This window comes from Drosophila bipectinata, chromosome 3L (assembly GCF_030179905.1).
Source record: "Drosophila bipectinata strain 14024-0381.07 chromosome 3L, DbipHiC1v2, whole genome shotgun sequence".
Lineage (NCBI taxonomy): Eukaryota > Metazoa > Arthropoda > Insecta > Diptera > Drosophilidae > Drosophila > Drosophila bipectinata.
Window position 1 is genome coordinate 18,223,554 of NC_091738.1, and position 26,697 is coordinate 18,250,250.

Sequence of the window (26,697 nt, forward strand, 5' to 3'; positions counted from 1 at the left end):
AAAAAGAAAAAATGAGATTTATTCAAGAATATTTCTTTTGAAAAATTTGAATGACATGCCTTATGAAAATGGAGTATTTTATGTTTTCCCTAATTGAACTTTCTTTCTGAGGGACTTGAAACCAGCAGCTGTTGGCGTTAATTATGAATATCAATCAGAAACGGAGACAAATAGTGGGCCATAAAACAAATTCCCAACACCCGTTGCACATTTGCTTGAAAAGCGAATTTTGTCACACAATTTTTGAATAATTCGCTTCACGCTTCTTGATTAACTTTTTTTTATTTACCTTTTTTTTTTGTTTGAGGGGGAATATTATAATGACCTGAGCTGGCTGCTGCTGATGATGATGATAAAGAGCGATCAAAACAGTTTAAAGAGCTATCAAATCGAGGAGGGTTATGCAAGAAAAACAAAAAAAAAAAAAACATCTGCATAAATAATAAGGGGAGCCCTCACGATTGTCGTCTATTTGTCGTCTAACACTCACCGGCGGCACCTTTTTGATCTTCAAGCGCCAATTTGGTTTTTATTTCAGCTTTTTGTCTTGCTTTTGGTTTTGATATTGTTTTTGTTTTTGGTTTTCTGTCTGCTGCTGGTGGCAGCGAAATTCCAATCAAGTTTCCAGCTATCAAAGGGAAAAATGCCGATGACTACCTCGGTGACGCGGTGTAAAAATTGTTGTCTCTATATTGTTTCCATGAAAACTTTTTGCCAAACCGTAACAAATAGATAAGCAAAATAGTTGGCAGTCGAAAAAGTTCTTCTCACTCGGCAACACCTGCCCCAAAACAAAAACAAATATAAATAATAATTACCCAACTGCAGTTACACTGATTTGTTACTCGGGCCTTATATCACAAAAGGTTATCAAAATTTATGCGGCAAAGTTTTTCGGTTTTCTAGGCGATACCTGCGAGACTGCCACTGAGATACTGAGACTGCTACTGCCACCAGAAATTTCATAACTCAAATTAATGCTTATTAATTTTTATTGCCATTATTTGTGGGCCATTATTAATTATCTATTTGGTATTTTTATTGCCTCGAAACTGAAAAGGTGCCAACGAAATGAATTCGTTTCATTATAGCATTTTCTGTTGTGGTTTCTGGGATTTTTTGGCTTAGTTTCTTCTACACAGGTTTCAGTATGCAAATGGGGCGTTATTCAGAAATTATGGGGCATTCGTTTGGGGATTTTGCATTTAATTATTTCGCTTTGATTTTTGACAACAAAAAAAGGCTTAAGTCCAATTCTTAACACAAATAAGGAATGTTTATCATATGGAATTTGTTAAACAGAAGCCTTTCTCGACTTTCATTAGCAGCCGTTTAACGGATTTTACGCAAAAATGGTGACTACATAATATATTTCATATAGTTAGTGTCATTAAAAGAATATTAATTAGGATGAAGACCCCCTCAAATTAATTATTCTCCTATCCACAAAGTCCCCTTAATTTATTTGCTTTTCCTCAAATCGCAAATCTCAACTATTTATTTTTCATAGATTATCCGATCCATCATTCCAGCTTGATAAGCTTCTACCATTGATTGCTGAAATCCCCTCATCCATCAGCAGAGGAAAAAAACAACACTAAAATTAATTAAACTAAAAGCGAGGCAATGCTAATCACTTAATTACTTCTTCAATCGCCAGATGTTTTTGCCCATCTCGTTCTGTTTTATTCCGCCCAGCACTCCGGGGCTTCCTACATATTTATAATTTGAAAATTAAACTTGGGCGAGAAGTGCACGCGTGATCCATTGAGCCGGCCCAGAACCAATCAATCAAAGACAGCTACAGCTCCCTAGAGCTGGCCGTGGGATCCCCGGACTTGGTCCTTGGTCTTTGGACCATCCCCTACTTTAGTTTAAGCTGCCCGCTTGATTACCGTTCAAAATTGATTGATTAAATGCCGTTGTCAACCGAACTCCTCTGACGGAACTGTCAGCGCTTTTGTCAACCGTCTGCGAGTAAATCCCCCGGGGATTCCAGCTGGATCCAGGATGCTGAATACTGAATGCTGGATGGCCCCAGTCTCAAGCCCTCCGACTCCGAGGAAGACAAAAACCGAAAACTGAAACCGATCGAAAGCGAAAAAACACATGCTCGCATTTTAATTTAATTACTTACAGCATCCGAGCTGAGAAAGGAGCCAACGCGAAGACACTTTTACTCCTACATCCGCTTAATTGATTAATAAAGACTGTCAACTCTGAAATTGTTTCGGTTTTCGAAGAGAAACGAAGGGTATGGGGTTCACACGTCGACTTGACGAGGGTTCCTTAACGCCCAGATGGGTGTCAGATGTAGGACTATGCAATTATGGGGATACTTTTTTTAGGGGTGCATAATGAGGGGATCAGCGTCAAATAATTGTTCGGCTCAAGGAGGTCCTACGATTCAGGGGGATGTTTATTTTTGTTTTAGAGCCAAAAATCCATAAAGGGGCTTACAAAAAATATCTAAATACATGACTTTTTGGGGAAAAGTGCGGGAGGTAATTGAAAGGGATATAGCTGATTGATTATGGTAATCGATTCTCAGTTCCCTGGAAATTGTTTTAGTTGTATTGATAAAACCAACTGGTTCTAACTTTTTACTATAATTTAACCCATAAATAAATATACTTTTAGACAGTTTTCACGATCGGTAAGGATTGCCACACTATCGCTGGGAATAGAGCCATTACCCGAGCTCATTTCACATTTCACATCCCGAGTGGCCATCGCCATCATCGTAAATCTCAACCAACTTTCAACCTAGTGAGTTCTATGGCACAATTCAACGAGTGCCTCTTCATAAATCTCAACCGCCGATGCCATTCTTGCCCAACTTTCATGTGCCACTTATCAGAGAACCTGCAGTCAAGTCGCGTTATGTCGCCCCTAATTGTCTTTAATTTAGTGTACATCTGAAATTACAAAATCACCAAAAAACTAAATTCCTATTGTACACAAAAACGAATCAGATTACCTCAGTCTCGGGTAGGGAATGAAAAGCTAAAGCTAGAGATAAGAAGGTCCCACAAATTGAATCTAATCGTGCGACTATCTACGTGTAATTACAATTAACTTTGGATAGTGGGTGGGGGAGAAAATCGAGGGAAAAGCCAACGGACAAAAAGATAATGAAATCATTTTTTTCCAAGTGGGCGGGGATGTGTGATAAGCGAAATGCGAAGAGGCAGGTTCAATGCGTAGTATTGTGTGCGTGTTTTTCCTGCGTATGGGAGGCAGGTGGTGGAGGGCATTGGCTGTAGTGTACTGGATAGTGGGTGGTTGGTGGCAGCACTAACTGTTGGTTAGCCCTAAAAACAGTTTCCACTTTCGGCTAGGTAATCAATCATTGTCAATGCCCTGTCAATTCTGTGGTCTGCCCTGCTGGGGTTGGATGAGCGAATGGCTAGATGGATGACTGGATAGGTGGAAGGCTGGACGTCAGGACAGATGGAGGGATGGAGGCCCAAAACTTAAATTACTTTTAATGGCACTGGGGAAAAATAATATACTTTATTAATAAAATAAGTCATGTCTTGGGAAAGTCCTTTAGGGCAAACCCGACTCGTTTTTAAGACCTTAAAATGATTTTAATATATACTCTTCTATTTTATAGACATTTATATTTTTCCTGAGTTTTCCTCAGTGAAATTAGTAAATATTGTCAGCTAGTGTGTTAACTTTTCGTCAAATATTTGTCCTTTTGGCCAGACAAAAGGAAATGTCGCCAATGCCGCCGCCACGGAAATAAATCCCTCAAAAAAATACACAAAAAATACCAGAACTAGGCCAACGCATGAAACTAATAAAAATCAAAATGAAATCAAATTAAATAAACAGCCAAACAGACCGAAACAGAATCAGAAAAAAAATATATATAGCGGAAGAAACAGGAAAATAGAATGCGAATGGCCACAATAAAGCAAGGCATTTACAACAACAACAACAATACCAATGACAGTGAAAGGAACGATAAAGGACCTCGAGATGAGGCGAAAATTTAAGGCAACCAGGGACCAAAGCAGGGACTAAGATAAATTTCTAAAGCAGACACAATGAAAATTACAGCAACACGAGGAAAAGTCAAAGGAGACCCGAAGGGGACCCAAAAGGGAAAAAGTAGCGGAAGGAAATGCCATTATGACGTAAATGTGCTAAAATAAAACAACATGGCGGACAACCCAAGCAACAACAACAACAGCCAAGCGTGTCGAAAGCTATGCGTGTGTGTGCGTCAGTGTGCGTGTGTTTGTAAAATGCGTTTGTGTGCGTATTTTGTGGGGCTAATGTCAAAGTCAATCTTAGGAAAAACGCGTAGCGCATAAACATACAACAAAAGTAGCGAGTACAACGGCAAAAAGCAGTAGCACCAACAACAGTTAACAAATACAGTTTGTGAGAAAAAATCCACGACTATGAGATACCCAGTACTATACATTTTATGTTGCATACCTCACAGTTTATGACTAACAATAAGGATATCTAACAATTATGGATAGTTCTTCTTTGTCTTATAAATATCTTCTTAATTTTCTTTTATAACCAATACATTTCAAACATATCCCAGAATACAATATACCCTAACACCCATAACCAGCTAGTAGAAAAAGGAAAACCCAAAAAGAAAGCATGAAAAGCAACCCCCAATTTTCAATGCGGGGGGGTTTTGTTGGCCGGAAAACCCAACGCAAGCCGGAACCCCTCAAACGACAACTCGATTTTTCTTCTGGCACAAGAAAAATTGCCGAAATTAAAGCAAAAAAGAAAAACAATTTTCTCTTTTTTCCTTTTCAAACTTCTTTCGCCGCACACCGCCGCTCCACAATCCCCCCATCTACAGTTCTTAGACCCATTGTAAGGGTTAGAAAATCTTTGGAGACCCAAGTTGAGGAAAAGAAAAATTGTTTAAAATGCGAAATGAAGATGAAAATGTTAAACACGTTTTGGAATTGTTTTCTTCTTTTCTTTATGTGGCTCGTGTCAGGTTGTGTGATTTGTCTAGGTGCAAAAATGAGGAAAAATCCAAAAAAAAAAAGAAAAACATTGCAACAGGAACAAGAAAAACTAACAAACAAGAGTTGAGGGGAAAAAGTTGAAAAGTTTGTTGGCCAAAAAAAGAAAGTTGAAATGCTTCAGGTGAGGCTCTGTGAAAATCCTTTGGGTAAATTTTAATCAAATGTGGCTTGGGATGTTTTTTTAAGATGATATATTTTTTTCACATCTTTTAATCAAATATTTAGCGTAATATGACATGATATTTTGCTATAAAAAGGCCTAATCTACAGAATTTAGACATTTTCATTTTTTATAGCCTACTTTTTGGGTAAAAATGATGGTAAAAATGGCGTTTATTGTATCCAAAAATAGAATATGTATTTTTGATAAGAACATGCCATTTTTGGTGGAATATCATAACAATCTATCTTTACCCCCTTTACCAAGGTTATGGTAAATAACAACAATAACAACAACTAGAGCAAAGTCTGCAGCTAAACGCTCTTTTTTTTCTTTGGCTCTCTCTGTGTCTCTTTGTCTACCAGATCCCCGCTTTCCCCCATTTCTCTTTGGATACTCTAGGACTACTCGCTCTCTACCGCGCGACGCTCTCTGTTGTTGGTTCTCCCCCGCAGGATTTTCCCTTTTTTTCCCATACACACGTACAATATTCTACAGTCGACACTTTGGGGGTGGTTAGATAAAATGTGGAAATTGTTGAAAATGCCGCCTGCCTCTCCAGCCATCAGCCTTCCTATGCTTCTATGCTGCATCGTTATGTGGGAATTCAGGAGCGAAGAAACGCAGGGACCCCATGGAACCCAGGAGCCCGGGTCGACGGACTTGGATGGATGCCGCCTTGCTTTTTGGGGGTGGTTCCCAGAATGCCAGGCGGATGGCGGGTGTGGGCTGGGAAGGTGCGACTGCGACAGAGCGACAGAAGGAAGGACGAAGGACGACAGACGCTGGCAGTGGCGGCAACTGTTTTCACTCCATGTCCTTGCCTCTGTATTTTGTTTCTTCATCTTCTGGCAGGCATTTTCAAAAATTTTCTTTCTTTATTTTCCGCTTACACTGTTAATTTTTGAAAGAAAATTTTTATAAAAACTACGATTTTTAAGTATATTTTAAGAATAAGATGATTAAATTTTAAAGAACTAATATGTAACTTAAACATAAAACAATAAAAATATTTTTGGAAAATAATAACAATTTATTTTTTATTGTAAAAATTCTACTAAAATAATTCGTTTAGTGCCTGATTTTAAGGATTCGCATTTTTTCTGCTTTTCCGTACTTTTTTTTGGTAGATTTTCCCCCATTTGACTTTTTTTTTGGGAGGAAAACTCGGCAAAAAATAACAACAATTTTGCCACTCATAAAAAAGGCCCAGGACGAAGGACCATGCTGGATCAGGAACCCGGGGGGGTGAGGTGGCAAAGAGGAAGTAGGAAATTTGAACTTGGGCTTGTGATGTATGTCCGATGTCTGTGGAGACCCGAAACTGCCAATGCGGCCGACCACTGCGGCAGAGTTTTCCTTTTCCCAACTGATGGTTGAAATGAAAATGGCAGACGAAAATGTTAAGCGATGGATGGGCAGTTGCCACCGGGTGGTTGGGTGGTTTGACCTCTCGCCCCCTCCGACCACCGACCATCCAACCATCCAACCATCCATCCATCCAGCCAAGCTGGTGAAAGTTGCCCTTGAATGGTGTTTTCTGGATTATGCTCTGGTTCTACCGATCCCCTGCCCTCAATCGTCTAGGCTTCTATCGTCTCTCTTCCTGCGTCTCTGTCTCTCTAGTAGTTTGAGTCCATTTCCCTGTTTTCCCCGGCTTCCAATTGAGTTTTGGGGCGCCGGTGTTTGAGAGCAAATTGAAGTCGATAAACAGAAGTCCAGGAAGAGCTAAAGGCAATCAACATATGAAAATAATAACATGGAGCTGTGAACCAAACTCGGAAGGGTGGGATATGCCGGCAAACTCCTAAAGTTCATACATATGTGTGAAAAAATAAGATTCTTAATAAGATTTTCAATCATTTTCATACCTATAATGGGTTTCTTTGTCTTTTTCAAAAATGTAAATAAAATTATTACATACCTTAAAAAAAGTCCTTTTATTTTCTCTCTTTTAAGACGCTTATTTTTTAAGATAATTGTAGAATTGTTATTTCACTTTCAGTTGAATATTTAAATATTAATCGCTTTGGAATCGTATACTTTTTGCATTAGCACGGCACGGAACGGAATGGTTGCATTTTCATGTATTTTTATTACATCGGACTGGTTACATCGGATTGCTGAATCGGAATTCTTCAAATAACATTCACATTTGATTCGACGAACCTAGAGAATAAATTTTGAAATTAGTTATTGGCGAGCAAGTGGCGTAAATAGCAATTAAGAACCGAAAACAACTATCAAACAAAGAGACGTTCCACAAGCAATAAAAATTCGGAAAAAAAATAGCTTCGTCAGGTGTGAGGATGGGGAAAAAGGTGTAACAACAACAACTAAATCAAATCGCAGACAAATGCCAGGATTTCACCTTCCAGCCTCCCCCACTCCGTCTGGCACTTCCGCTTCCTTTGGCCCTCGGTTGGCTGACTTTCAATGGGCTCTGGGGCAAATATTTTAAATGCGCAGATTTTTGGCATGTTTTAGTGGCAGTTCACGTTTTGAATTGTTGCCATGCCCCACGGAATGGTCCGACGCTCGTTTCACTGACAATTTAATACAAAAAATGCCAAACATTTTCCCAAAAAATAAAAGGACCAAACATGGAAAAAGTTTGGCGGTCGTAAAGCGTGTGTTAACCCTTTAAAATGGCCGACAAAAAATGTTCGTACGTGGCTGGGACGTTGATAAAAACTTGTTTTAAGCGTTATTGTATTGTAGATACCCCCCCTCGAAAAAATATGCGTATGAATGCAAATACCAGTTGGCATTTGAAATAGTTTAAATATGTATCCTATAAAAAATTAAAATACATTTTTCGTTTAATTAAATTTCCTCTTAAATGGTTTTAACATTTTATTAGAAGATTTGTGAAACTAAATCCTTTTATATTTGATGGAAAATTAAATTAACTGGAGTGAATTTGAATAGGGATTTAATTCTAAAGACTTAACTTGAGGAATTTATGTAAAATATTTCCATTTATTTTAAATAATTTTGCAACTTGACAAAGTCTGCCAACATTTCCGCACTTTTGGCCGAGGCATTCCCTGAACATTTTGCATAATTTAACACACGGGTTGAGCTTTCCCCTCTTCCGGACTCGGTCTCGGTTTTCCCACCCGCCTGACATAGCGTATCCCCCCTGCATTTTCCTGCTAATACGATTCCGCCCTCTGGGCCAGAACGATGCGTGTATTTTGCTTCTCCCATTCAAATGCCAGACTAACTCAATTAGAGAGCGCAGACAGAAGTTGCAAGTCGAGTGTTACTTTGACTGCCGGCCAACATGCGACGAGTGGAAAGAAATAAATAAATATTATATATATATTTTCAAACGCCTGAAATGCTTTTAGTTTTTAAATTTTGAGGCATTAAAGCTGGGAGCGTTTCGGTTCAACTTCATGGGGCGACTCAATGAACAGCCAGCCGGCAAAAACCGGCAGAGAAGAACTGGCAAAAAAGTATCTAGATACTTTTTGCAGCTAGCTAGCTAAGAGATACTCGCACATCAGAAACACAACAGCAAAAGCAACAGCGATGTCTGGGCTTGTAAACTCGTCTACTAAATATGCACTCCAAAAATAATTTTTATTTTTTTTTCAATTTGTAAATTATAAAAGAATCTTAAAGAAAAACTATGTTAAGATACTAAACTTGCAAAGTCAAAAAATGATAAGGTAACATTTTGGAATTTCATAAATTTAAGGGGCTCTATAAAAGCCCAATTTTAAGAAGTTCTGTTTAAAAATAACTAAAAAGAATATCCAATGAATGTTTAATTTAAAGAAATTATGCTTTTGCTTATGTTTATAGAACCCTAAATCTCTAAATTTTTTGTAAAAATTTATTTAAAATATGTACTTTTGAAAGATGTAGTTTTGGAAAGAAAAATTTTAGGAAATATTGTTTTAAATCTAAATTTTATTAAAAACTTAAATCAAATTTCCAAAAAACTTTATAGACCTTTTTAGGAATTTTAAAAGCCGAAGAAAGTCTTTCTTTCTGTGTAAAAAAATAAAAACAAAACACTAAAGAAAATAAAAAGCAAACATAAAAAAAAACTTGGCGTCGTCTGAGTTTTCAGCTCTCTGTGCTCTCTTTTGTGTTGCAGCTGTGTGTGTGTGTTGTGCGAGTGTATTTTGCTGTTGTTATTTTTCGCATTTTCCCCCAGAAAATGTGAATGATTTTCCTTCACTTTCATCAACAGCTGCGCTCACACAAATGGAAGTTTTATTCTTTTTCTACTATTTTATGGTTTTCTTTTTTGTTTTTTTTTGGTGGGGATTTTTTTTTTGTTTGGGGATACACACATGGGGAAGCTTTTTGTCGCTTTACCGTTTGGCTATTTTGTTGTTGTTGTTTTTTTGTTGCTGTTGATTTCGTTGTTAGTGTGTTGTTTCTTGTTTTTGTTGTTGTTGTTTGTTGATGTTTTTTTTTTATATTCAGCTTTTTGTTTTGTTATTGATTTCTTGGTTTTGTGTTCTTCGCCGGCTTGCCGACTTGCAAATGCCGCCGAAATTGCAATCAATTGCAGTTTTATATCCGCCGCACACAGACACTGTCACACATAAACACCCACACTCACACACACTCAAGCACCCGCCACGCGATGGCGACTTCGACGTCGACTGCGCTGCCAACGTCGTTGTTCGTTAATTAAACGCGCGATTTTGTTTGTTTCTAGTTGTTGTTTTTTTCGCTATTTTTTGTTTTTATATTATATGTTTGCGGGATGAGCTTTTGTTATTGTTATTATTATCAGCATTCCGCTCTTGCTGTTTTGTTTTTTTTTTCCTCTCTTATAGCCTGTTTGCGGTATATTAGCGCTTTTCTTTGGCCCTATCTGCCGCGATGTGTAGTTTTTCCGGTGATTTCCACTTACTAACTGACATTTCTGGCGACTTTTCCAAGCAGCCAGCAGCGTTTTGTTTTGCAAAATCCAAGCAGAGAAAAGCAAAGAAAGCACCCAGAGAAATGGAGAGAGCAGTCAGCTGTGCGCCGGTCTGGAATATCCTATTTCACAACCAGTTCCAATATCCCAACCGTTTCAGTTTTGGATTTAAATTTCAAAGTTTTAAAAGGTTTTTAAGATAAACTAGGTATTAAAGGCAAAAATAGGCCTTTAATTAAATATATAATATAATATATTATAACATAATTAATCCCTTAATAAAACTTTAACTTTATCTCAAAAATATTTTTGAATTCAAAAACATCTTCTTTGAAGTCACAACATTCCTGTAGGCTTAATATTTAGAGAACCATCTGAAAATGAAACAATTAGTGCGCATGTCCTCTCACCACATTTCTCTCACTCTCTTCGAAGGACTCTCGCAAGTACACAAAAACAAAAGCCTGGCCAACTGCCCAAAGGGGGTAAGTCTGCGAGAGGGCCAAGAGACAGGGTGCGGGAGCAAGAGGGGAGCAGGGGCAACCACCCACCGTGCGGGTGTATATTGCTAATGGCAGCAGCAGGAGCCAGGAGCCAGGACCAAGAACTGCCGGCCGGCCTGTTTTGAGCCTCCAACTGCCAACAACCAACTGAATGCGGTCAGCCCCAAGCCCAAGTGGCCGAGTGGCTACCTGAAGGATCGAATTATTGTTGCCATAGCCTGGCAGTTGCAGTTGACAAATGTTGAGCTGCAGCTTGGTTTTTTGTCCTTTAGGGGTAGGGGAGAGCCGCCATGAAAGTGGTTAATGGTTCAGGAAGGGTTTGGTTTTATAAAGTTCTCTAGGGAGATCTTAGTGTCTATCAGAATTAAAATAAAGTTAAAAATAGTTACTCAACACAGTTTGTATAGGAATACACATATATTTCTTTGTTTTATTTGAAATTATAGTACCTTCCACTCATACCCAAAATATTTCAATTCAGAAAAGAAGTGGGGTATTTTTTTGTTGAGTCCAAGCCCCCGCAACATCTATCACATGACACCGCCGCACTATTTTCTCAACAATTAATTCCATTGATACACATTTCGGGGCTCACCTGCAGTGCATTGAAATCCGAAAATTTGTTTTCGTTGCAATTAGAAATTTTATTATGGCTGGTGGGTGGCGGATTTTCGGGAACTCGTTGTTTAAAAGGTCCCCGAGGAGCCACTTGGCCGAGGAATGTCTGGTCTGGTTGTTGTTCCAAGCGATACTTTATGGCCAAAACAGAAGATGGTCGAGAGCAGTTGTTTACCTGCCACAATGCCCAAAAAAAAAGAAAAAAATACAACGCCCAGAAATTATGGCACGCGTGCTGGGCAATTAGTTAAAAAGCACTGGTCGAGGGGGCGGATTAAAGGGGGCGGGGCTGGGAGGCATACCTATATCTGTCCGATTCACAACGGGGGCGGCACTCAATTTGCCATTTTTATGAGGCGCTTGGAAGCGAATTGAAAACAGCCCACGAGATATTTCATTTGTATTCTTATTCTGTTCTTATTTTGATGTCGAGGGGTAAACAATCGTCGAAAAGATTGGATTGGGGAAGACCAGCATGAAATTCTAGGGGAAGTACGTTAACCATCATGCCTCTCAGAGGGAAGTAAGCCCTCAGAACCGAGAGCTGTTGCCACCCACTTGGAGATAATTTACTTGCAATTTTCGAGGGAACTCGCCCTCATTTGTTAATCGTAATGATTTGTGCAAATGCCGTTAAATGCCATTTGACATTTGTCAAGCTGAAGTGACCTTAATGCATAACCATCAGCCCAACCAAGCAACAGAAAAAAAATAAAAAGAAAAGGATTTAATAAAGAGTAGTATATCTTTAAAGGTCTGTAGCCAAAGAAAAACCATTTCAGAGAAAGAAAATGTACCCAAAACTTATTCTACAAAAATTAAAAATATACTATATTTAATATATAATATTTTCTTTCAGTGTAAAAAGGAAATACTCGACTATCCCGAAACCAAATTGAAACTGATGGACCAACACTTACTCAGTCACTCAGCCATTTCCTCATCCTCTCAGTCCCTCGACTGGCAAGTGAGCCGTCAGCTTCATTCCCTCATTGTAATCAAAATCTATGATGTGTTATTTAATTAAAATTATAAATATTATAAACAATAACTGCAGTTGTGTGCGCTTGTTTGCCTCGGTTATCTGTCAACGCCAGTTGAATAAAGTGTTTACTTTTGGGCTTTCAATGTCGCCACCGGCAATTGAAAGCAATTTTTTCACATCAAGAGAAATTTAATTTTAAATGCAATCACACGAGTTATGCTGACAGTTAAGTAACAAAGACCTCAATTAATGAATATATTAAAAACAGTAAACAAATACTAGTTTTTTTCGGGTTAGAAGTGTAGACTAAATTATTACCAACAAATTATCAACAAATTCCGACAAGATTTAAGATTAAATGGAAAATGAATTTGTCGGAATTTTTTAATAGATTCAGTGATAGTGCTCCTGGATAAACCATAATTTATAGTCATAGTCCTGCCACATCTACAGTGCATGTCCTTACAGCATTTGGCTTACCAAAAAATTAAAAAAAAGCGCTTTACACTCGTTTTTTTTTTGTTATTTGCAGCAATTTCCACTGATTAATTAATAACAATAAAAATGGATTGAGAGTGAGCGGAAAATGGGAAAAACGAAAGAAAAAAAGCGTTAATGATTAAACACAGTAGATGGCCAACAAAAGCGTCGTCACACTGCGAGGGCAACAACAACGGCAATTTGTTTGTTGCTTTTGATTTATAGTGGGAAATGCAGAAAGGCGTAGCACACTTTCGGGGGCTTTTCCGCCTGCTGCTGTTGCAGTTGCAGGAAAAGCTATAAATCAGTAAATGGTAAAAGTGGGCGACAACGCGTTTTGTTGCAGTCACCATGGATGCAGTTTTTTTTTTGTTGTTTTTATTGTTATGGTAGCTTGTTTTTTAACAATTTTACGGGATGTGCAAAATTCAATGAAGCGACCAGCAAGCGACAAAACGACGAAGCGGTACCGCCAACAAAAACCTGACAGCAGGCACACGAAAAATTTGCATCACACAAACAGGAAAGTTCACACACATATATACTCTGATGCCAACAGGAAACATAAGGCCCAAAGGCACTGGAAAATGTTATTCCCAATTAAACTATAAATTAAAATAGGTGAAACTATAAAGGGCTTAAATAAGGTATTGTTAGAAATAGCCTTTAGCTTTAGGCATTTTAAAAATAAAGCCTCTAAAAATATAATTTTATAACTAAAATTTAGAAACATAAATTAGAAAAAAGAAAACTACTATTTGATTCTCCCAGTTTAGATGAACACTGCCAGAGACACACAAAATGTTAATGCAAATAAATTGCCTGCTGACTTTATTTAAATTTCCCATAAGACACACATGAACGAAGACTACACATTAGAGGGAGACGGAACTGTATGGCAGAAAGAGAGAGCCAGAGAAATGGACCAGAAACCAGGGGGTAGGGGCAAGGACACCCCTGAAAAGCTTCGCAGGAGCCTCTAAGCAAAGTGTTAGGCCGGAGTTTTCACATCCGACGCTCCCTAACAGACATGTGTTGCCTGTGGCAGCTTTTTGTAATTTTAATTTTGATTTTAATTTGTGTTGAAATATTTACATAATCACTGACTGACAACAGTGCAAAAGATGGCTCAAAAGTCTTGGGGAGTGGGTGAGGTTCAGTGGGAACATCTGCTTGGAAGGAGCAGATTTTTGGTATCAAACTTTAATGAAAATTTATAAGGTCTGCATAAATGATTAAGTGAGCATGTGGCGTGCTTCTACCTCACTTTTCTTTGTGTTTTAAAGAAGCAATAACGAGTTTTATTGCCTAAGCCACAGGCGTTGATTTTAAATAAGCCAAGAATCCAAAAGGCGGATACAAGCCAAGAAATAATATTTATTTTGCAAAAGATATCTAAACAGGAGCTTGGAAGGTAGGGATTTAAGCTATGATTAATTTAGAGTCGATTTGGGCTTTCTTTTTAATCAAAATTGTATTTAAAAATATTTAAAAGGCCCTAGATATACTCTCCGTAAGAAACCTCAAAAACTCTTTGCAGAACCTGGCCTTCAATTTGAATTCCCGCCTGGTTAGCTCAAAATTCTAATTAGTCCTGAAAATGCGAGTACATTCGTATACACCTTAGCCCTCAAAAACTGGATGTCTGTTTTAATTGCACTTGCAGAGCCCAAATAAAAAATGCCTATATACAAACATGTATATTTTTAATTAGAAGCCAAACGTAGGTCTATGTTATCCTTAGCCTGTTTTCTACATTTTTGTTTATTTTTTTGCAATTAACTTTGGCAAAGGCCGCTTGAAGTGGGAACTCGACTATCCGCTCAAAAAGCAGCAAGATGCAATCGCTTTCACTTTGGCAAGAGATCAAAGGCAGCGACAAACATATGCCCCATTGTTGAGCCCCATAGATACTTCCTCTAACTTTCAACCGCACTCGCAGCCAGGACGCTTAAAATGCAACTCCGAGCGACTCACAACAATAACAAATGCAACTTCAGGCGAAAGCTAAACGCAAAAAAATTGCTTCCAGGGGGGTGGAGAAAGGTATGGCCAAAAGGGTGGGCCACAAATAAGTGAATGAAAAAATATTTATGAATGGAATGCAACTACCGCTGGCAGATAAAAGCCGAGGCCCAGGCACAGGAGGCTACAGGCCATAAATACAGGTAGTCGCACACTGAATGGCTTCGTAAACGATGCCAAGTGGGGGAGGCCCGATGGCACTGAGAGAAAGTTTGGATCATCAAAAGATTTAACATTAAATAAAGTTAATAAAAAGGTTGTTTATTTTTCCTCAGTGTAGAAATAGAGTTGAAGTCCTAAGTGAATTGCCGTACACATACGCCGTACGACTTCATGACAATGGGCCTCTCTCCACTGCAATTGCATTGTGCATAGTTTTGCCAAAGTCCTGGTATCCTGGGCTCCTGCGTTTCCCCTAGTTGCAAAGCCTCTTTGATTTATGACATGTGCGTTTTAATTTTGATTATTTTTTTTTGTTGCAAGTACAGTTGCCTCTTCTATTAATTGGCAAAAGCAAAATAGTTGCGCACGTTCTGCGGTTTGGCAATGTCCTGAAAATTGCTAAGAGTTTGAGTTCAGGTAGACTAGGCTAGCCATAAAAACAAGGTATATTTTGGTTAAGAGGTGTTTTACAAAACAAGGTAAAACGTTCACAAAACTTATAGTTTTTAAGTAAAATTTTAATCAAAGAAAGCACATATTCCTTCTTGTCCAGCTGATTCCTAAAACAGTTTCCTTCTCAAACCTGCATGTTAATTTTTGTGAAAATGCAAAGACTGAGATGCAGGATAAAAGGATAGCACAAGCGGCAGCAACTAAGTGAAGATGCAACTGCAGAAGAGTCGAGGACTCGGCTAGGCTCGAAACCAGAGGGGTTGAAATGTTAGGCCAAACGAGCGCCACAAATTGCGGCAGAATGCATTCGCATTTTTTCAAAGGCGTACGGCGGTGGATGGGTGGGTGGTAGATGGAAGGCGGCTCCAGGACACGCAGGAGGATGCAATCTCAAGTGGTTATCTCCGAGGCCCTCTGGACCTGAGGGACATGGGGACCAAAGTCAACATCAAAGTTCACGCCGACAAAGCGTCGAGAGTAAATGTTTAATGAGCGAGGCGAATGGGGAATGTAGTTTGCAGCTGAGAAAGGAGTTAAGGATCAGGACACAACGACTCCTTCAAGCCCGGTAGCAAGCCAATTAAAACAAAAGCCAAAAAACAAATGCACTCCAAGCTGCAAAAGTAGGGAGTTTTCGAGGGGTGGAGGCCCAAACGCGCGTTTGACAGTGTCAAAGGACGAAAAGGAGAGCCCCCAAAGAGAGAGAGAGAGAGAAAGCCTACCACGTGAAGTGTTTGGCAACATTGTTGGACCTTCCCAGCCCGTCCCCCCTTCTTATACCCACAGCACGCACTCCAAGCAACAGTTCTTCTTTGAAGTCAAAAGGATTTTTCCCAGGCTGCAGCAGCAAAAATCGCAGGCACAGTAAATTAGCTACACTTCACTCCGGGCCAAAGGACTTTCACCGGAATGGGGGGGGTGGGGGGGTGAGGAAAAGTGACAGCTCCATCTGGCTTATCAAGGTGGAAAATTAATCGGAATGTGAGATTAGCTACCAAAGAAGGTGCCATTAAAACAGAAAAAACTATTCTTTGGAAAATAAATAAAATATTTTAAAGCTAATTGAAAAATTAATTAGAACAAAGGGTTTATTTTTTATTGACTAACACCTGTCTGATTCCAGATAGTAATTGATCATAAATTATTAAATTGATAACATACTTTCTTGGTTCCTTATTGGTTGGTTCCATCCTTGATTTATTTGTTGCGTATTATTAAAATTTATTATTTTCTGTCAGCCAATTATTATTTATATTTAACTTTCAAAGCAAGTTAATTTACCTTTGAAAATGACTGAATCTTTTTTTAACCAATAAAGACAAAAAACACTGATACAAGTCATAGACTGATAAGATTATACAAATTTTCAAACATCATAAATTGACAAATATTGTCTATAAAGGCCAACAATTTTGTAGATACCAGGTTGCCTATAAAAGCCAAAAATTTGGCAAATTAAATCTTAAAGAAGTTTCTTCCGTTCTTAAAACAAGATGTTCCGAATTATCGTGGCACTTTTTAGCCTTCTTTCACTTGTCCTGGCAGGACCTACTGAATATGGTAAAATTTAACAACTAATCGTGGGATTATCCCCTACATTTTTCTTCACATTCACAGATCAAGTCCACACTTGGATGCCCAGAAACTATTGCAATGATCCTGTTTCGAAATACCTAGTCCCTGGAGGCCAGGACCTTGTCTCCGACTTGGTGGTTGGCCGGAAGAAGGCAAGTACCGAGGTTGTGCCAGCTCGAGTCCGAACCTCTACTCTTAAGGCCAGATACAATGGACAAAACCATGCCGGAACTACATCCCGTGACTATGATTTTTTGGTGGCCCCCGAGGGTGTTACTTTTGGGTGGATCCCAAGTAAGAACGGACTCTCCGAACCGGGAGCGGTGGCTGCAGGAACCGACGCAGACGGAGAGTCTGTAATTGTCTGCCGTGGAAATACGACATCAGGATTAATTATCGGATCCCTGTATCCCAGTAAAGGATTGTGCTACATTTGGCCCGAGAACACTTCAAAAGTACTTCTGAGTGATTATGAAGTTCTGGTTTCCAATTAGAAAATTAAATTAAGCTTTTAATTCTTAATAAAATATCAAAGAATACAACCCAAACTTTGTATCTAACTCAAAAAATAATCCTTTAACTTATTGCCTATTGTGTTTGAGCCAAATCAGTGGCAGTACTTTCGCCACAGCACAAAAAAAGCTTACATCATGACCAAGAATATGGCGATTCTAAGCCCGTATTTTCCTCACAATTTTCCTGGCTTTTAATTATGCTTAGCTGACAGGGGCAACTACAATAACAATGTAATGGCAGAAAGAGGATCAGGATGGGGAAGCACATGCCGGAGGAGGGGTAGGGAAAGGGGCAGCAGGACAAAGAGGAGGATTAAGCTGAGGAGGGGCTTTAGGCCCACTGGCGCCCCGGCGATATGTGACAGCCATTTAATTTGATTTATGGCAAGTGAATAGCCTTGATTAGGACGCGCTCGCTACAATGCGAACCGACAGCCGACACAGAAGCCTGCGGGCCAGGATGTGTGTGCATGTGTGTGGATGAATTTAACTCAATTTCACATAAATCAAAAATGTATCCAACCCAGCTCCGAATAACCTTCTCCAACTCCCTACCCCACTTCCACCTCATCCGCAGTTATTCATTCATTCATTTCCCCGGTGTGCACCTTGGCGCTAATCGCATTTCAATTGTTGAAACGAATTGCGAATTGAATGAAGTGTTGAAATTTCACCAGATACACCTATAGACACTGTTCAAAAAATAGTTTATACGTTTACAAAAAAATAAAAAATATTAGAAGGATATAAAGGTAAGAAACCATAGTTCAAGTGAATAAAATGTGGTTGATGGTACATATGGAAAATATATTTTTTTAAGGCTTCTATTATAGTTTTACATAAAGTTCTTGGGTGGTTTACAATTTTATAAAAATGATCTATTTAAGTTAAGTCTAATATAAGTTAAGAACTCGAAGCTTATAACAATAAAGTAATAAAGTAGATCCCTTTATTTAATTTCTTGTCTAATATGCTACTTATGAACTTATTCTAATATTAAATATTAAACCTTTTTGCAGAGTACATCAATAGGTAGATAGATATGGATTTCGCTTATAAAAGAACAAGTTCATAAAAGTAAATCCAAAGCAGGCAACAATAAGCGAATTTAGGTGTCAAACAGCAGGTGGCAGTGGCAGGCAACGGAAGTGCCTGTCGTCCTTCGATTGCGGGTTGGGGTCGTATTCGGATGTGGATTTGGGTTTGGGATCGGGATCCGAATCGGAGTCTATGGGGACTGCTTGGGTATCGTCAGCGACAGATGATATCTTAAATATCCACACACTTTCAGACAATCACACATGGCTACCCAGCCGAATGTTATCAGAAAACCAGCAACAGGGGGGAACAACACACACTCCCTCCCACACACAAAAAAAGAAAACTGTTGTACAATTTTTGACATGGGTTAGCCAAACAAAGGGCCACAAACTGCGGTGGGGGCAGTCAGATACGTACGTATATAGTGGTATAGCGAGGACCTTCTTTCGATATCGTTTGGCCGCTGCATGTATATTGGCAAACCGCAAGAACATCAACTGATGTCAGATAAATTAAATTTTGCGGTTCTAAATGGGCAATCAATGAGGCGTTTTCGCACACCAGGAGGGTTGCTGGTGGTGGAACGCCACCGAAAAACTATCTTGAAATAAAATTTAAAAATTGAACAAACAAGAGCCAATAACTTGACCTCCGACAAAGGAGACACAGGACTCCGCCCCTCGCAGACGCCGACTCGAAATGAGGAAAAAACGAACCGAAAAAGTTGTTTGGGAAAAGTTTCTGGTACGACATCAAATATTGACTCAAGTCGAGGAAAGTCTGAAGTGGGTGTGAGTGCGTGTACGGTTGACACCTTCCCGGAGTCCCCATTCCCGTATCCGGGCTGGAGTCCCTTTATTGGTATTTATTCGACTGCCGGAATGCCTAATCAAACAGTCGACGGGTACTTGAAGAGCTCCTCAAGCACACAACATACAAAATACAACTAATATTGTGCGAAAAGGAAAGCCTTTAAGCCGGAAGGTGTGTCTGAATAAACTTGGTGCGACACAAAAGGGTAGCAGATGCCATCCGATTCGTGTGGATTGAATTTGTGCAGACAAGAGATGAGTCCTGGGATCCTCTGATTTCGTTGATTTGTCTATATTTAAATGGATTTTCAGTTGGATGACAAAGAACCCATTTAAACGGGATTAATTAAATGAGACTCGGCCATAATCCCACTCCAGTCTAGACTCAACAGTTGACCAGTTAACACGAGTGGGTCAATGGCTTTACAAATGAACGCCAAATATAAAAAAAGAAGTCACTGCCAGGACCTAGCCCAACTGCCCGATAGGTCCCATACAAATTCTATATCAAAAGGATTCCCTCGACTTTTTGCACTTATTCGTGAGGGAAATATTTATTAATTAACCATTATCGCTGGCCGGACTCGTTTTGAATGGCGATTCTGGCCCTGACGCTGATGCTGATTCCTGGCCACTGGCACCGATGATAAATTGATGTCTGAAGTGCAATTTGCATGCGAGAAGAACAAAAAAACAGCGAGGCATCAAAGGGAGGATGGCCGAAAGGGATCGAGGGAGCTGGGGGCGACGGGAAATCAGCGGCAGCCATTGATGCCATTGAGATGTCGACACAAAACAGCCAACAGAGAAGGGACTTCCGGCCGGTGGCGGGCAACCTGTCCGTTGATGAGCATCATTATGCTAAAGCGAGAACATGCTGCCCTGCTGCAGCTTGTCCGGAGTGCGGATCAGGACACGGATCCCAAGAGTTGACAATTATGACAGACGCAGGCGGACATTCGACATTCGTTGTCAGACGCCACTGTCACTGCCACTGCTGCTGCTGTTGCTGTTGCTGCTGCTGCTGGAATTAACGCCATTTTAATTGAATTTTAATATTTCACACACGACTCAACAGCCGGAAGTGGAAGTCCGGATACGGAGACGGGCGGTTGGGGCGTGGAGTAGGGCCTGGAAATCCACCCGTAACCGCAAGGAAAACGTGAAGAGTAGGCGGAATGGTTTATGGCCATAACAGGAAAACGAGGTTGTGGGTCCGTTTTGGCCCTGGCTGACCAATGAAATAGCCATTATGGAAATCTGTTGCCAAGTTTGGTCACATAATGGATAATGATGCATTAAATTCGGGACAGCTTGAAAATCCCAAAAGAACCAAAAATGGAGCTTAAATAGAAAATTTTCAGAAAAAGCTATAAATGAAAAAGATAGTTTTAATGTTATTTATGATGAATTTGTTCATAATTATAATAAAATAAACTTTGTTAAGACTTGAAATTGCAATTCTTATGAATTTCATTGAAAAAGCACAGAAATGCAACACTTAAACAGTGCTGTTTCCAGCACTCTTATGCCAACAGTACTGCAAAGCGACTTATTTTCGGCATGATTTGTTTACTTTGTTAAAATTGTTAAAAATAAATGTCTGCACGCATTAAGTTCGACAAGAAGATGGTAAGCTTAATATAGTATACGTGTATCATCTTAGTCCAATACACTTCGACTAATTACAGATCATTATGCGCCGTAAGCGCCGTAATCGGGCCAAATCGCGACGACTCCAAACCCCATTCGATCGACGACTAATTCAATTGGAACGCTCCATCAATAGACTGGAAAAAGAAGTCAACCTGTACAAGAAGAAATACATCTCCCGAGTTAGAGCACCAAGGAAGCCAAGGACGATAGTGCAGGGATTCGAGGACATCAATTTTAAGCGCCTTCGTGCAATCGAGGCCATGACAATGAAACTGATGTTTTCTTTCTGTCATCCTATAAAATAATTGGAACTCTTCCAAGATCGTTATTAAGTATGTTTCACATAATCTTAAATTATCATATTGAAAAGTATTCAGGCTCTTAAAAGCATACCTCATCTGACAAAAATATGAGCATTATGGCCATTTAAAATGAGGTTTTAGTAGTGAAGCTGCCTATTTATTTATAAAGAAATTTGTTGAATAATATATTAATTATCTTAAGCCATATCACTTCCAAACATATGAAAAAAATCCATTAAGCTATGATATTAAATATAATATTTAAATAGGTATACCTTAAAAAGAAACTGTACCAATAGAAAAATGTTTATTATAAACTTTAAACTGATACAAACATTTATCTTTTGATTTTGCAAAATATTCGCATTTGTTAAATACAACCTGCATTGATTCCCATTTGCAATTGTAGAATCCACAAGTTCAACACCGAAGCGGCGTATAAATATAGCCACGAGGATATATACAGGACGAGGAAAACCTGATCAAATATTTTGTCACGACCAACAATTTCCTGATGACGGCACCGGGACACCAATGGGGTGTGCCAGAGTCCAAATATTAAATGCCATTGTGACAAACGCCGCCAACTGGCTATGAAACTGTCAACTATTGATGATGATGATGATGATGGGGACACCGAGGAGCTCCCCAGCAACTCGAATAGATGCCGCTTGCAATCAGCGCGAGAATCGAACAGGACTAAAAAGGGGTTTTCGGTGCGATAGAGTAGAGTAGAGGACACAAACGCAGTTGGCAATTTCTTCGTGTAAAATGCAAATTTCAACGATTTTCAATCACAACTTCGCACTCACTGCAGCTCTTTGTTCCACTTGGTCAGTGCTGACGGCCAGGATTGTGAGGATACTATTTAAAGCTAAGGATAGATATTTTATGGGGATTAATAGGAACCCAAGAAGCTAAAAGACTGCGAAAAAGATTAGAAATATATCCGATTTAGCAAAGTATTAGTTGAAATTGCTTTACATCCAAGACTATAATATTATAAAACTGTATAGGAGTTATATTGATTTCCCTGCTATAAGCCAGCCAGCACTACTTCCACTACTTTGAACGGACACACAGTGCGTATGAGCAATGGAAAAGTAATTAAATTTAACAGACAGCGATGGGAACTGCAGGGACTACTGTGTCCTGCGTCCTGCCTCCTGCTCCCGCCACTCTGTCAATGACCGGCTAGTTAGACTCCCAAAATAAAAGAAATATTGGGAAAACTGTCATTATTAACGCATTCAACGCGGGTGCTGACAGCTGTTGCAGCCCCAAACACACACGCACCCTCTTGAACCAAAAAAACCAGGAGGAGAAGTGGGCGGTGACGGGTAGGTGCCATGTTGACACTTTGCGAGACCAAATGACATTTATTGAAATTTCATCATTAAGAGCCGGGAAATGGGGGCGCCTCCCGGCTCATGCCGCCTGCCACCCAAAACTTTGCTGCTCGTCGAACTTATTTAAATTCGAATTGTGACACGTGCTGAGTAGAGACAGAGTTCGAGTAGATTGTCATATCAACATCAGGTTATCAAAGTAGTACGCAAAGAATACAAAAAAAAAATAAAGAAGGAAAATCGTTGACAACCCTTGCCACTGACTTCATGGGGAAATCACTTTTTTTTGGCATCACAAACAACAATTCAGTGAACTGAAAAATATCCCCAAGGAGTGCAGTGTGGAACGGGCATTTTCCACATTTTTGCATAATTCTTAAGAAAAACTTTTCAAGTTATGCGTAAGGTGACAGAAATCGTCATCATCCCCTTATCGGGGCATGTATAGTATGATATGTGAGTTTATAATTCGAATGTAATATGCTTTAGGCAAATTGATGGAGACGAGGGTTGTGGCATCTTTTGGGATCTCCCCGGGATCGATATAATGCGAAAATAATACATCTTTGGATGGTGAAGTTCTTATGAAAAAATGGGGAAGTGATGGATATGCAAAGCACGCTGAAAATAAATGGGATGTTCAGACCAGAAAACCGATTTTAAATTGAAATCGATTGCTTTTGAAGGGCCAAGAGGTGGAGGTTTTAAAAATATTGCCTTTGGAAAACTTGGATAATAGTTTATGGTACATAATAAATTTACATGTTTATTAAAAAGAGAATTATAAGAATAGATGGTAGATGGTATGATACGGGTATTAGGTTTAAAAACCCTGTTTTTTAATAATCTTTGAGCTTCGAAAAAAAAGCTTCTAAGAAATCATGTAATATGAAAAAAAGAAATGTGTCGAAATCTTCAATAAAAGGGGAATTACAATCAATTGCCTGAGCTACCGCTCCTTTAACCATCATCCGCCCTTCTAAATCCTGGAACCACATCAAAAAGCCACCCCTGCAAACACTCTGCGAGTCCTGGAAGGCCAAATCCTCGTTCTTGGGACAGGATTTGACCAGCCTGGGGGCCTGACGGCCTGGTGTCTAATCAAAAATGCAATGTTTGGCTTGGTTAAGCGGAAATCGGTAGATTGCGTTCGCACAGTTTTCGCTTGTTGATATTAACACATTCCGCCCACACCACCACCCACCATCACCCACTCCTTGCCTCCCTGGAAGCACCCTGGATAGAGGGGGTTAGAAGGTAAGCGGGTCGGGGAGGTGGGTTAATGAAACGTCACAGATGATGACGACGTTGGCATAAGATTTCAATGATATGTCAAAACTGAGTGATGCTGATGATGGATGGGCGGTCATAATACAGTATCCTTCGTCCTTCCGTGCACTCTGAGAATATATTATGTTATATTTTAGAGATTTTTAAGCAAGGTTTATTTATTAAATATAAAGCTTTTTGTACCCTTTTTTTTTTTTGTTAAAAATAATTTATTAAAAGTCTTTATTATAGAGCATTAAATATTACCATAAGTCACAGTTTATAATAAAATCTCAAAAAGAGATTCATGTTTCTTTTTCTTAGAAGTTCGAATTTTTGATCACCCATTTTTCTCTCAGTGTAGACTGCCCCTTTCTCTTACTTTCTCCCTTTTTCGCCTCATACATCACACGCTTCTACGCATAAATTTACGAAATTTGGCCCAACTTGAGCCGCATTTACATGGGATTTCCAAGCGGAGGAGCAGGGGTGGTCCAGAGTGATGGCTTAGATGGCCGCTTGCCAGTGGGTGGTGGTGGGCGGTTAGAGGGCAAAGGCATTCGGAGAGCCACCCGCCCGCCATAGGAAGACAAACAAACCCAACTTCCGCTTGGCGGCAATTTCCGTTTTGTCACTTAACGCACATCAAATGCAATTTTCCTGGGCAAATAACATAATCAAGCGAAATAGTAGTGGACGGGGGATGGGAGAAGGGTAGCCGGGCCTGGCACCACCCCCACTTTTCGAAACAAGCAGTTTTCCAGGTGACATTCTATCACACCAAAATGCTTTCAATTTGTATTCGTAGTCTTTTTATTTGACGCAACCCATATTGAAATTTGATTTTCGCCGGCAAAGTGCAGCTGGAATATACATTTTTGTGATGGATATTTGAGCAAAACTTGCCCCGAAGTGTCGACAATTGAATTTGTGCTGCTTGTGCAATTTGCAAAATTTGATGTGCCACCATTAGAAGCATCCACGTCGGCTCCTATTTGCTGAAGAAAGACGGGGTGGTCCTGGCGGTGCTGGGGATGCAAGGATGCTATGTTAGGTGAAGCCATAATTTTTAATGGCATTTTTATATGGAGCGAAAGTGATTTTATTTAGAAGATGTCAACACGGATCCGACGATTAAATCATGTTTGGAGCGAAAGGAGGATTTTGTTAGGGAGTGGGGTTGTCTTCCTGAGAATCTGTTGAAATATAAACTCTCGACAGCCATAAATCGTTCTTTTGATTTAAACCCAATCAAATTTAAACCCTCGTTCAATCTCAAAGGCATCTATTTTTTTTTTGAAGCCTCCAACTATTTTCAAGCCGCAAAGAAAAACTGAAACCGGAAAGGCCAAACGGAAAATGGGGCCAGGGAAAAGCAAAAGGAATGTCTGAAAAAGTAAACGCCTTTGGTTAGTGAAAAGTGAAAGAGCAGCGTAAACAAATACGACAGCCGACGACTCGGGAGCGACTTACATCTGCTGATAAAGAAAGCAGCAGGCATCCTATATGTGGCATGTGGCATGTGGCATGGTCGACTGAGGCGGGTATGGGTATGGGGCCAGGCCGCCGCCTTTTAATGAAAGATGGCAACAACAACATGAACGATAAAAGGTTGTCATTAAAATTGCAACGCTTTCCTCCGGTTGCTTCATTAGAGATGGCGCCTCATCTTTGTTGTGGTGCCGGGTGGGTGGCTGACTGTCCAAACTAGGTTGCGTTTTAGGTAAATACCACCAGTCGAGATGAACACGTCGAAGTCATTGAATCAAGATGAAAGTAGAATTTCAAATGAGAATAAAACGAAAGCAGAAGGGCAATCCCTTGAACAGAATGCATCGAAAATAGTTGGTAAAGGGGCTTTTTAAAAACTAAAAGGGTTTCTGATGAAAAATATATCTATAAAATTGTATAAATAAGCAAAGATTAAACACTATTAGTCCAAATTTAGATCATAAATCTTAAAAAGATAGAACCCTAATATATATTCCAAAACTTTAAAGAAATCTACATCATTTGAGTTCCTTAATTACCTTTACAAGATTTTATTTGCATTTTTTTCTTGATTAACAACTTGTAACTAAAACAAACGCCTCGAGGGTACCGATTCCGGCTCAATTTTCGGGTCTACGGGTCGAGCCAACTCGATCGAGTTGATCCTGATCATGGTATTGGGTGAGCGCTGGAAGTTGATTCGCATATACTGCTTCCTGCGCTTCTTTCGGAAGTGTGTTTTGGTGTGTGTCAGAGTTTTCTCCACTACGGTGGCTTTTACAGAGACTAGGCCGGGCTCTAGGATGGGACGTCCCACCAGGGTAAAGTCCTTGGCTCCCGCCAGCAGGACCTTGTCCAGACTGATCTCGTCGCCTATCGTCGGGGGCCAGTAGCCCTCCACCAGAATAATGTCGCCTGGGGTGATTTTGAATTGTTTTCCACAGAGGTGGACCACAGCGAAGAGGCGACCCTGCTCGGACTTGGCCACCTGCTGGTTGATGCGCTCGCAAATGCTCTGGCACTCCTTTTGCTGGTCTTTGGCTATGGCAGAGGCATCCACCGAACTGGGGGCCGGTTTGTTTTGCTGGTAGAAAGCCGGTGAAATGCTCAAGGAACGCATGGCACCTTCGGAACAAGAAGTTGTTATGTCACATTGTTTATACTCTGTATTTGGGTTCTCCACTTACTTGTTAGAGCCAATGAGCGATTGGGCACCTGGCGCAGCACTTGGCGCACAGTCTGCGCAAGAAAAGACATCGTTTTGTGCTGATTTTAACTCAAAATATGCATAAATAATTCCCAAATCAAATCGGTGAAGCCCAAAACAATTGCAAGGGTTCACAATAGAAAAGTTAACATTCCCTAACGCGTACAAAAACAGATGATTTA

General features: G+C 39.8%; 3 protein-coding genes across 7 annotated transcripts in view; 2 read left to right on the forward strand and 1 right to left on the reverse strand.

Annotated features, from left to right (window-relative positions):
• The window catches only part of LOC108132614 (uncharacterized), a 34,918-nt gene extending 17,503 nt beyond the window's left edge, over positions 1–17,415 (forward strand). For 2 of the 5 annotated variants that reach the window (XM_070280590.1, XM_070280589.1), the window contains exon 2: positions 16,916–17,415. In XM_070280590.1, coding sequence (XP_070136691.1) covers positions 16,916–17,367 — 452 coding nt within the window. In that variant the 3' untranslated portion in view covers positions 17,368–17,415. Of the gene's footprint in view, positions 1–1,510; positions 2,407–12,052; positions 12,412–16,915 lie in introns of those variants that run through there. The other 3 variants (XR_011442993.1, XR_011442992.1, XR_011442994.1) reach the window with 3 other exon arrangements.
• A 3,375-nt stretch (positions 17,416–20,790) lies between these two features.
• On the forward strand, positions 20,791–21,715 carry LOC138926190 (uncharacterized). The gene is made up of 3 exons (XM_070279293.1): positions 20,791–20,873; positions 20,933–21,229; positions 21,609–21,715. The coding sequence occupies exons 1-2, from the start codon at positions 20,841–20,843 to the stop codon at positions 21,200–21,202; spliced, it is 303 nt and encodes a 100-aa protein (XP_070135394.1). The 5' UTR covers positions 20,791–20,840; the 3' UTR covers positions 21,203–21,229; positions 21,609–21,715.
• A 4,145-nt stretch (positions 21,716–25,860) lies between these two features.
• On the reverse strand, positions 25,861–26,691 carry mRpL21 (mitochondrial ribosomal protein L21). Its single transcript, XM_017252030.3, has 2 exons — positions 26,496–26,691; positions 25,861–26,433 (listed from the first exon to the last, which is right to left on the reverse strand). Exons 1-2 carry the CDS (start codon positions 26,563–26,565, stop codon positions 25,895–25,897), a joined length of 609 nt encoding a protein of 202 aa, XP_017107519.2. The 5' UTR covers positions 26,566–26,691; the 3' UTR covers positions 25,861–25,894.
• Between the last annotated feature and the right edge of the window lie 6 nt (positions 26,692–26,697).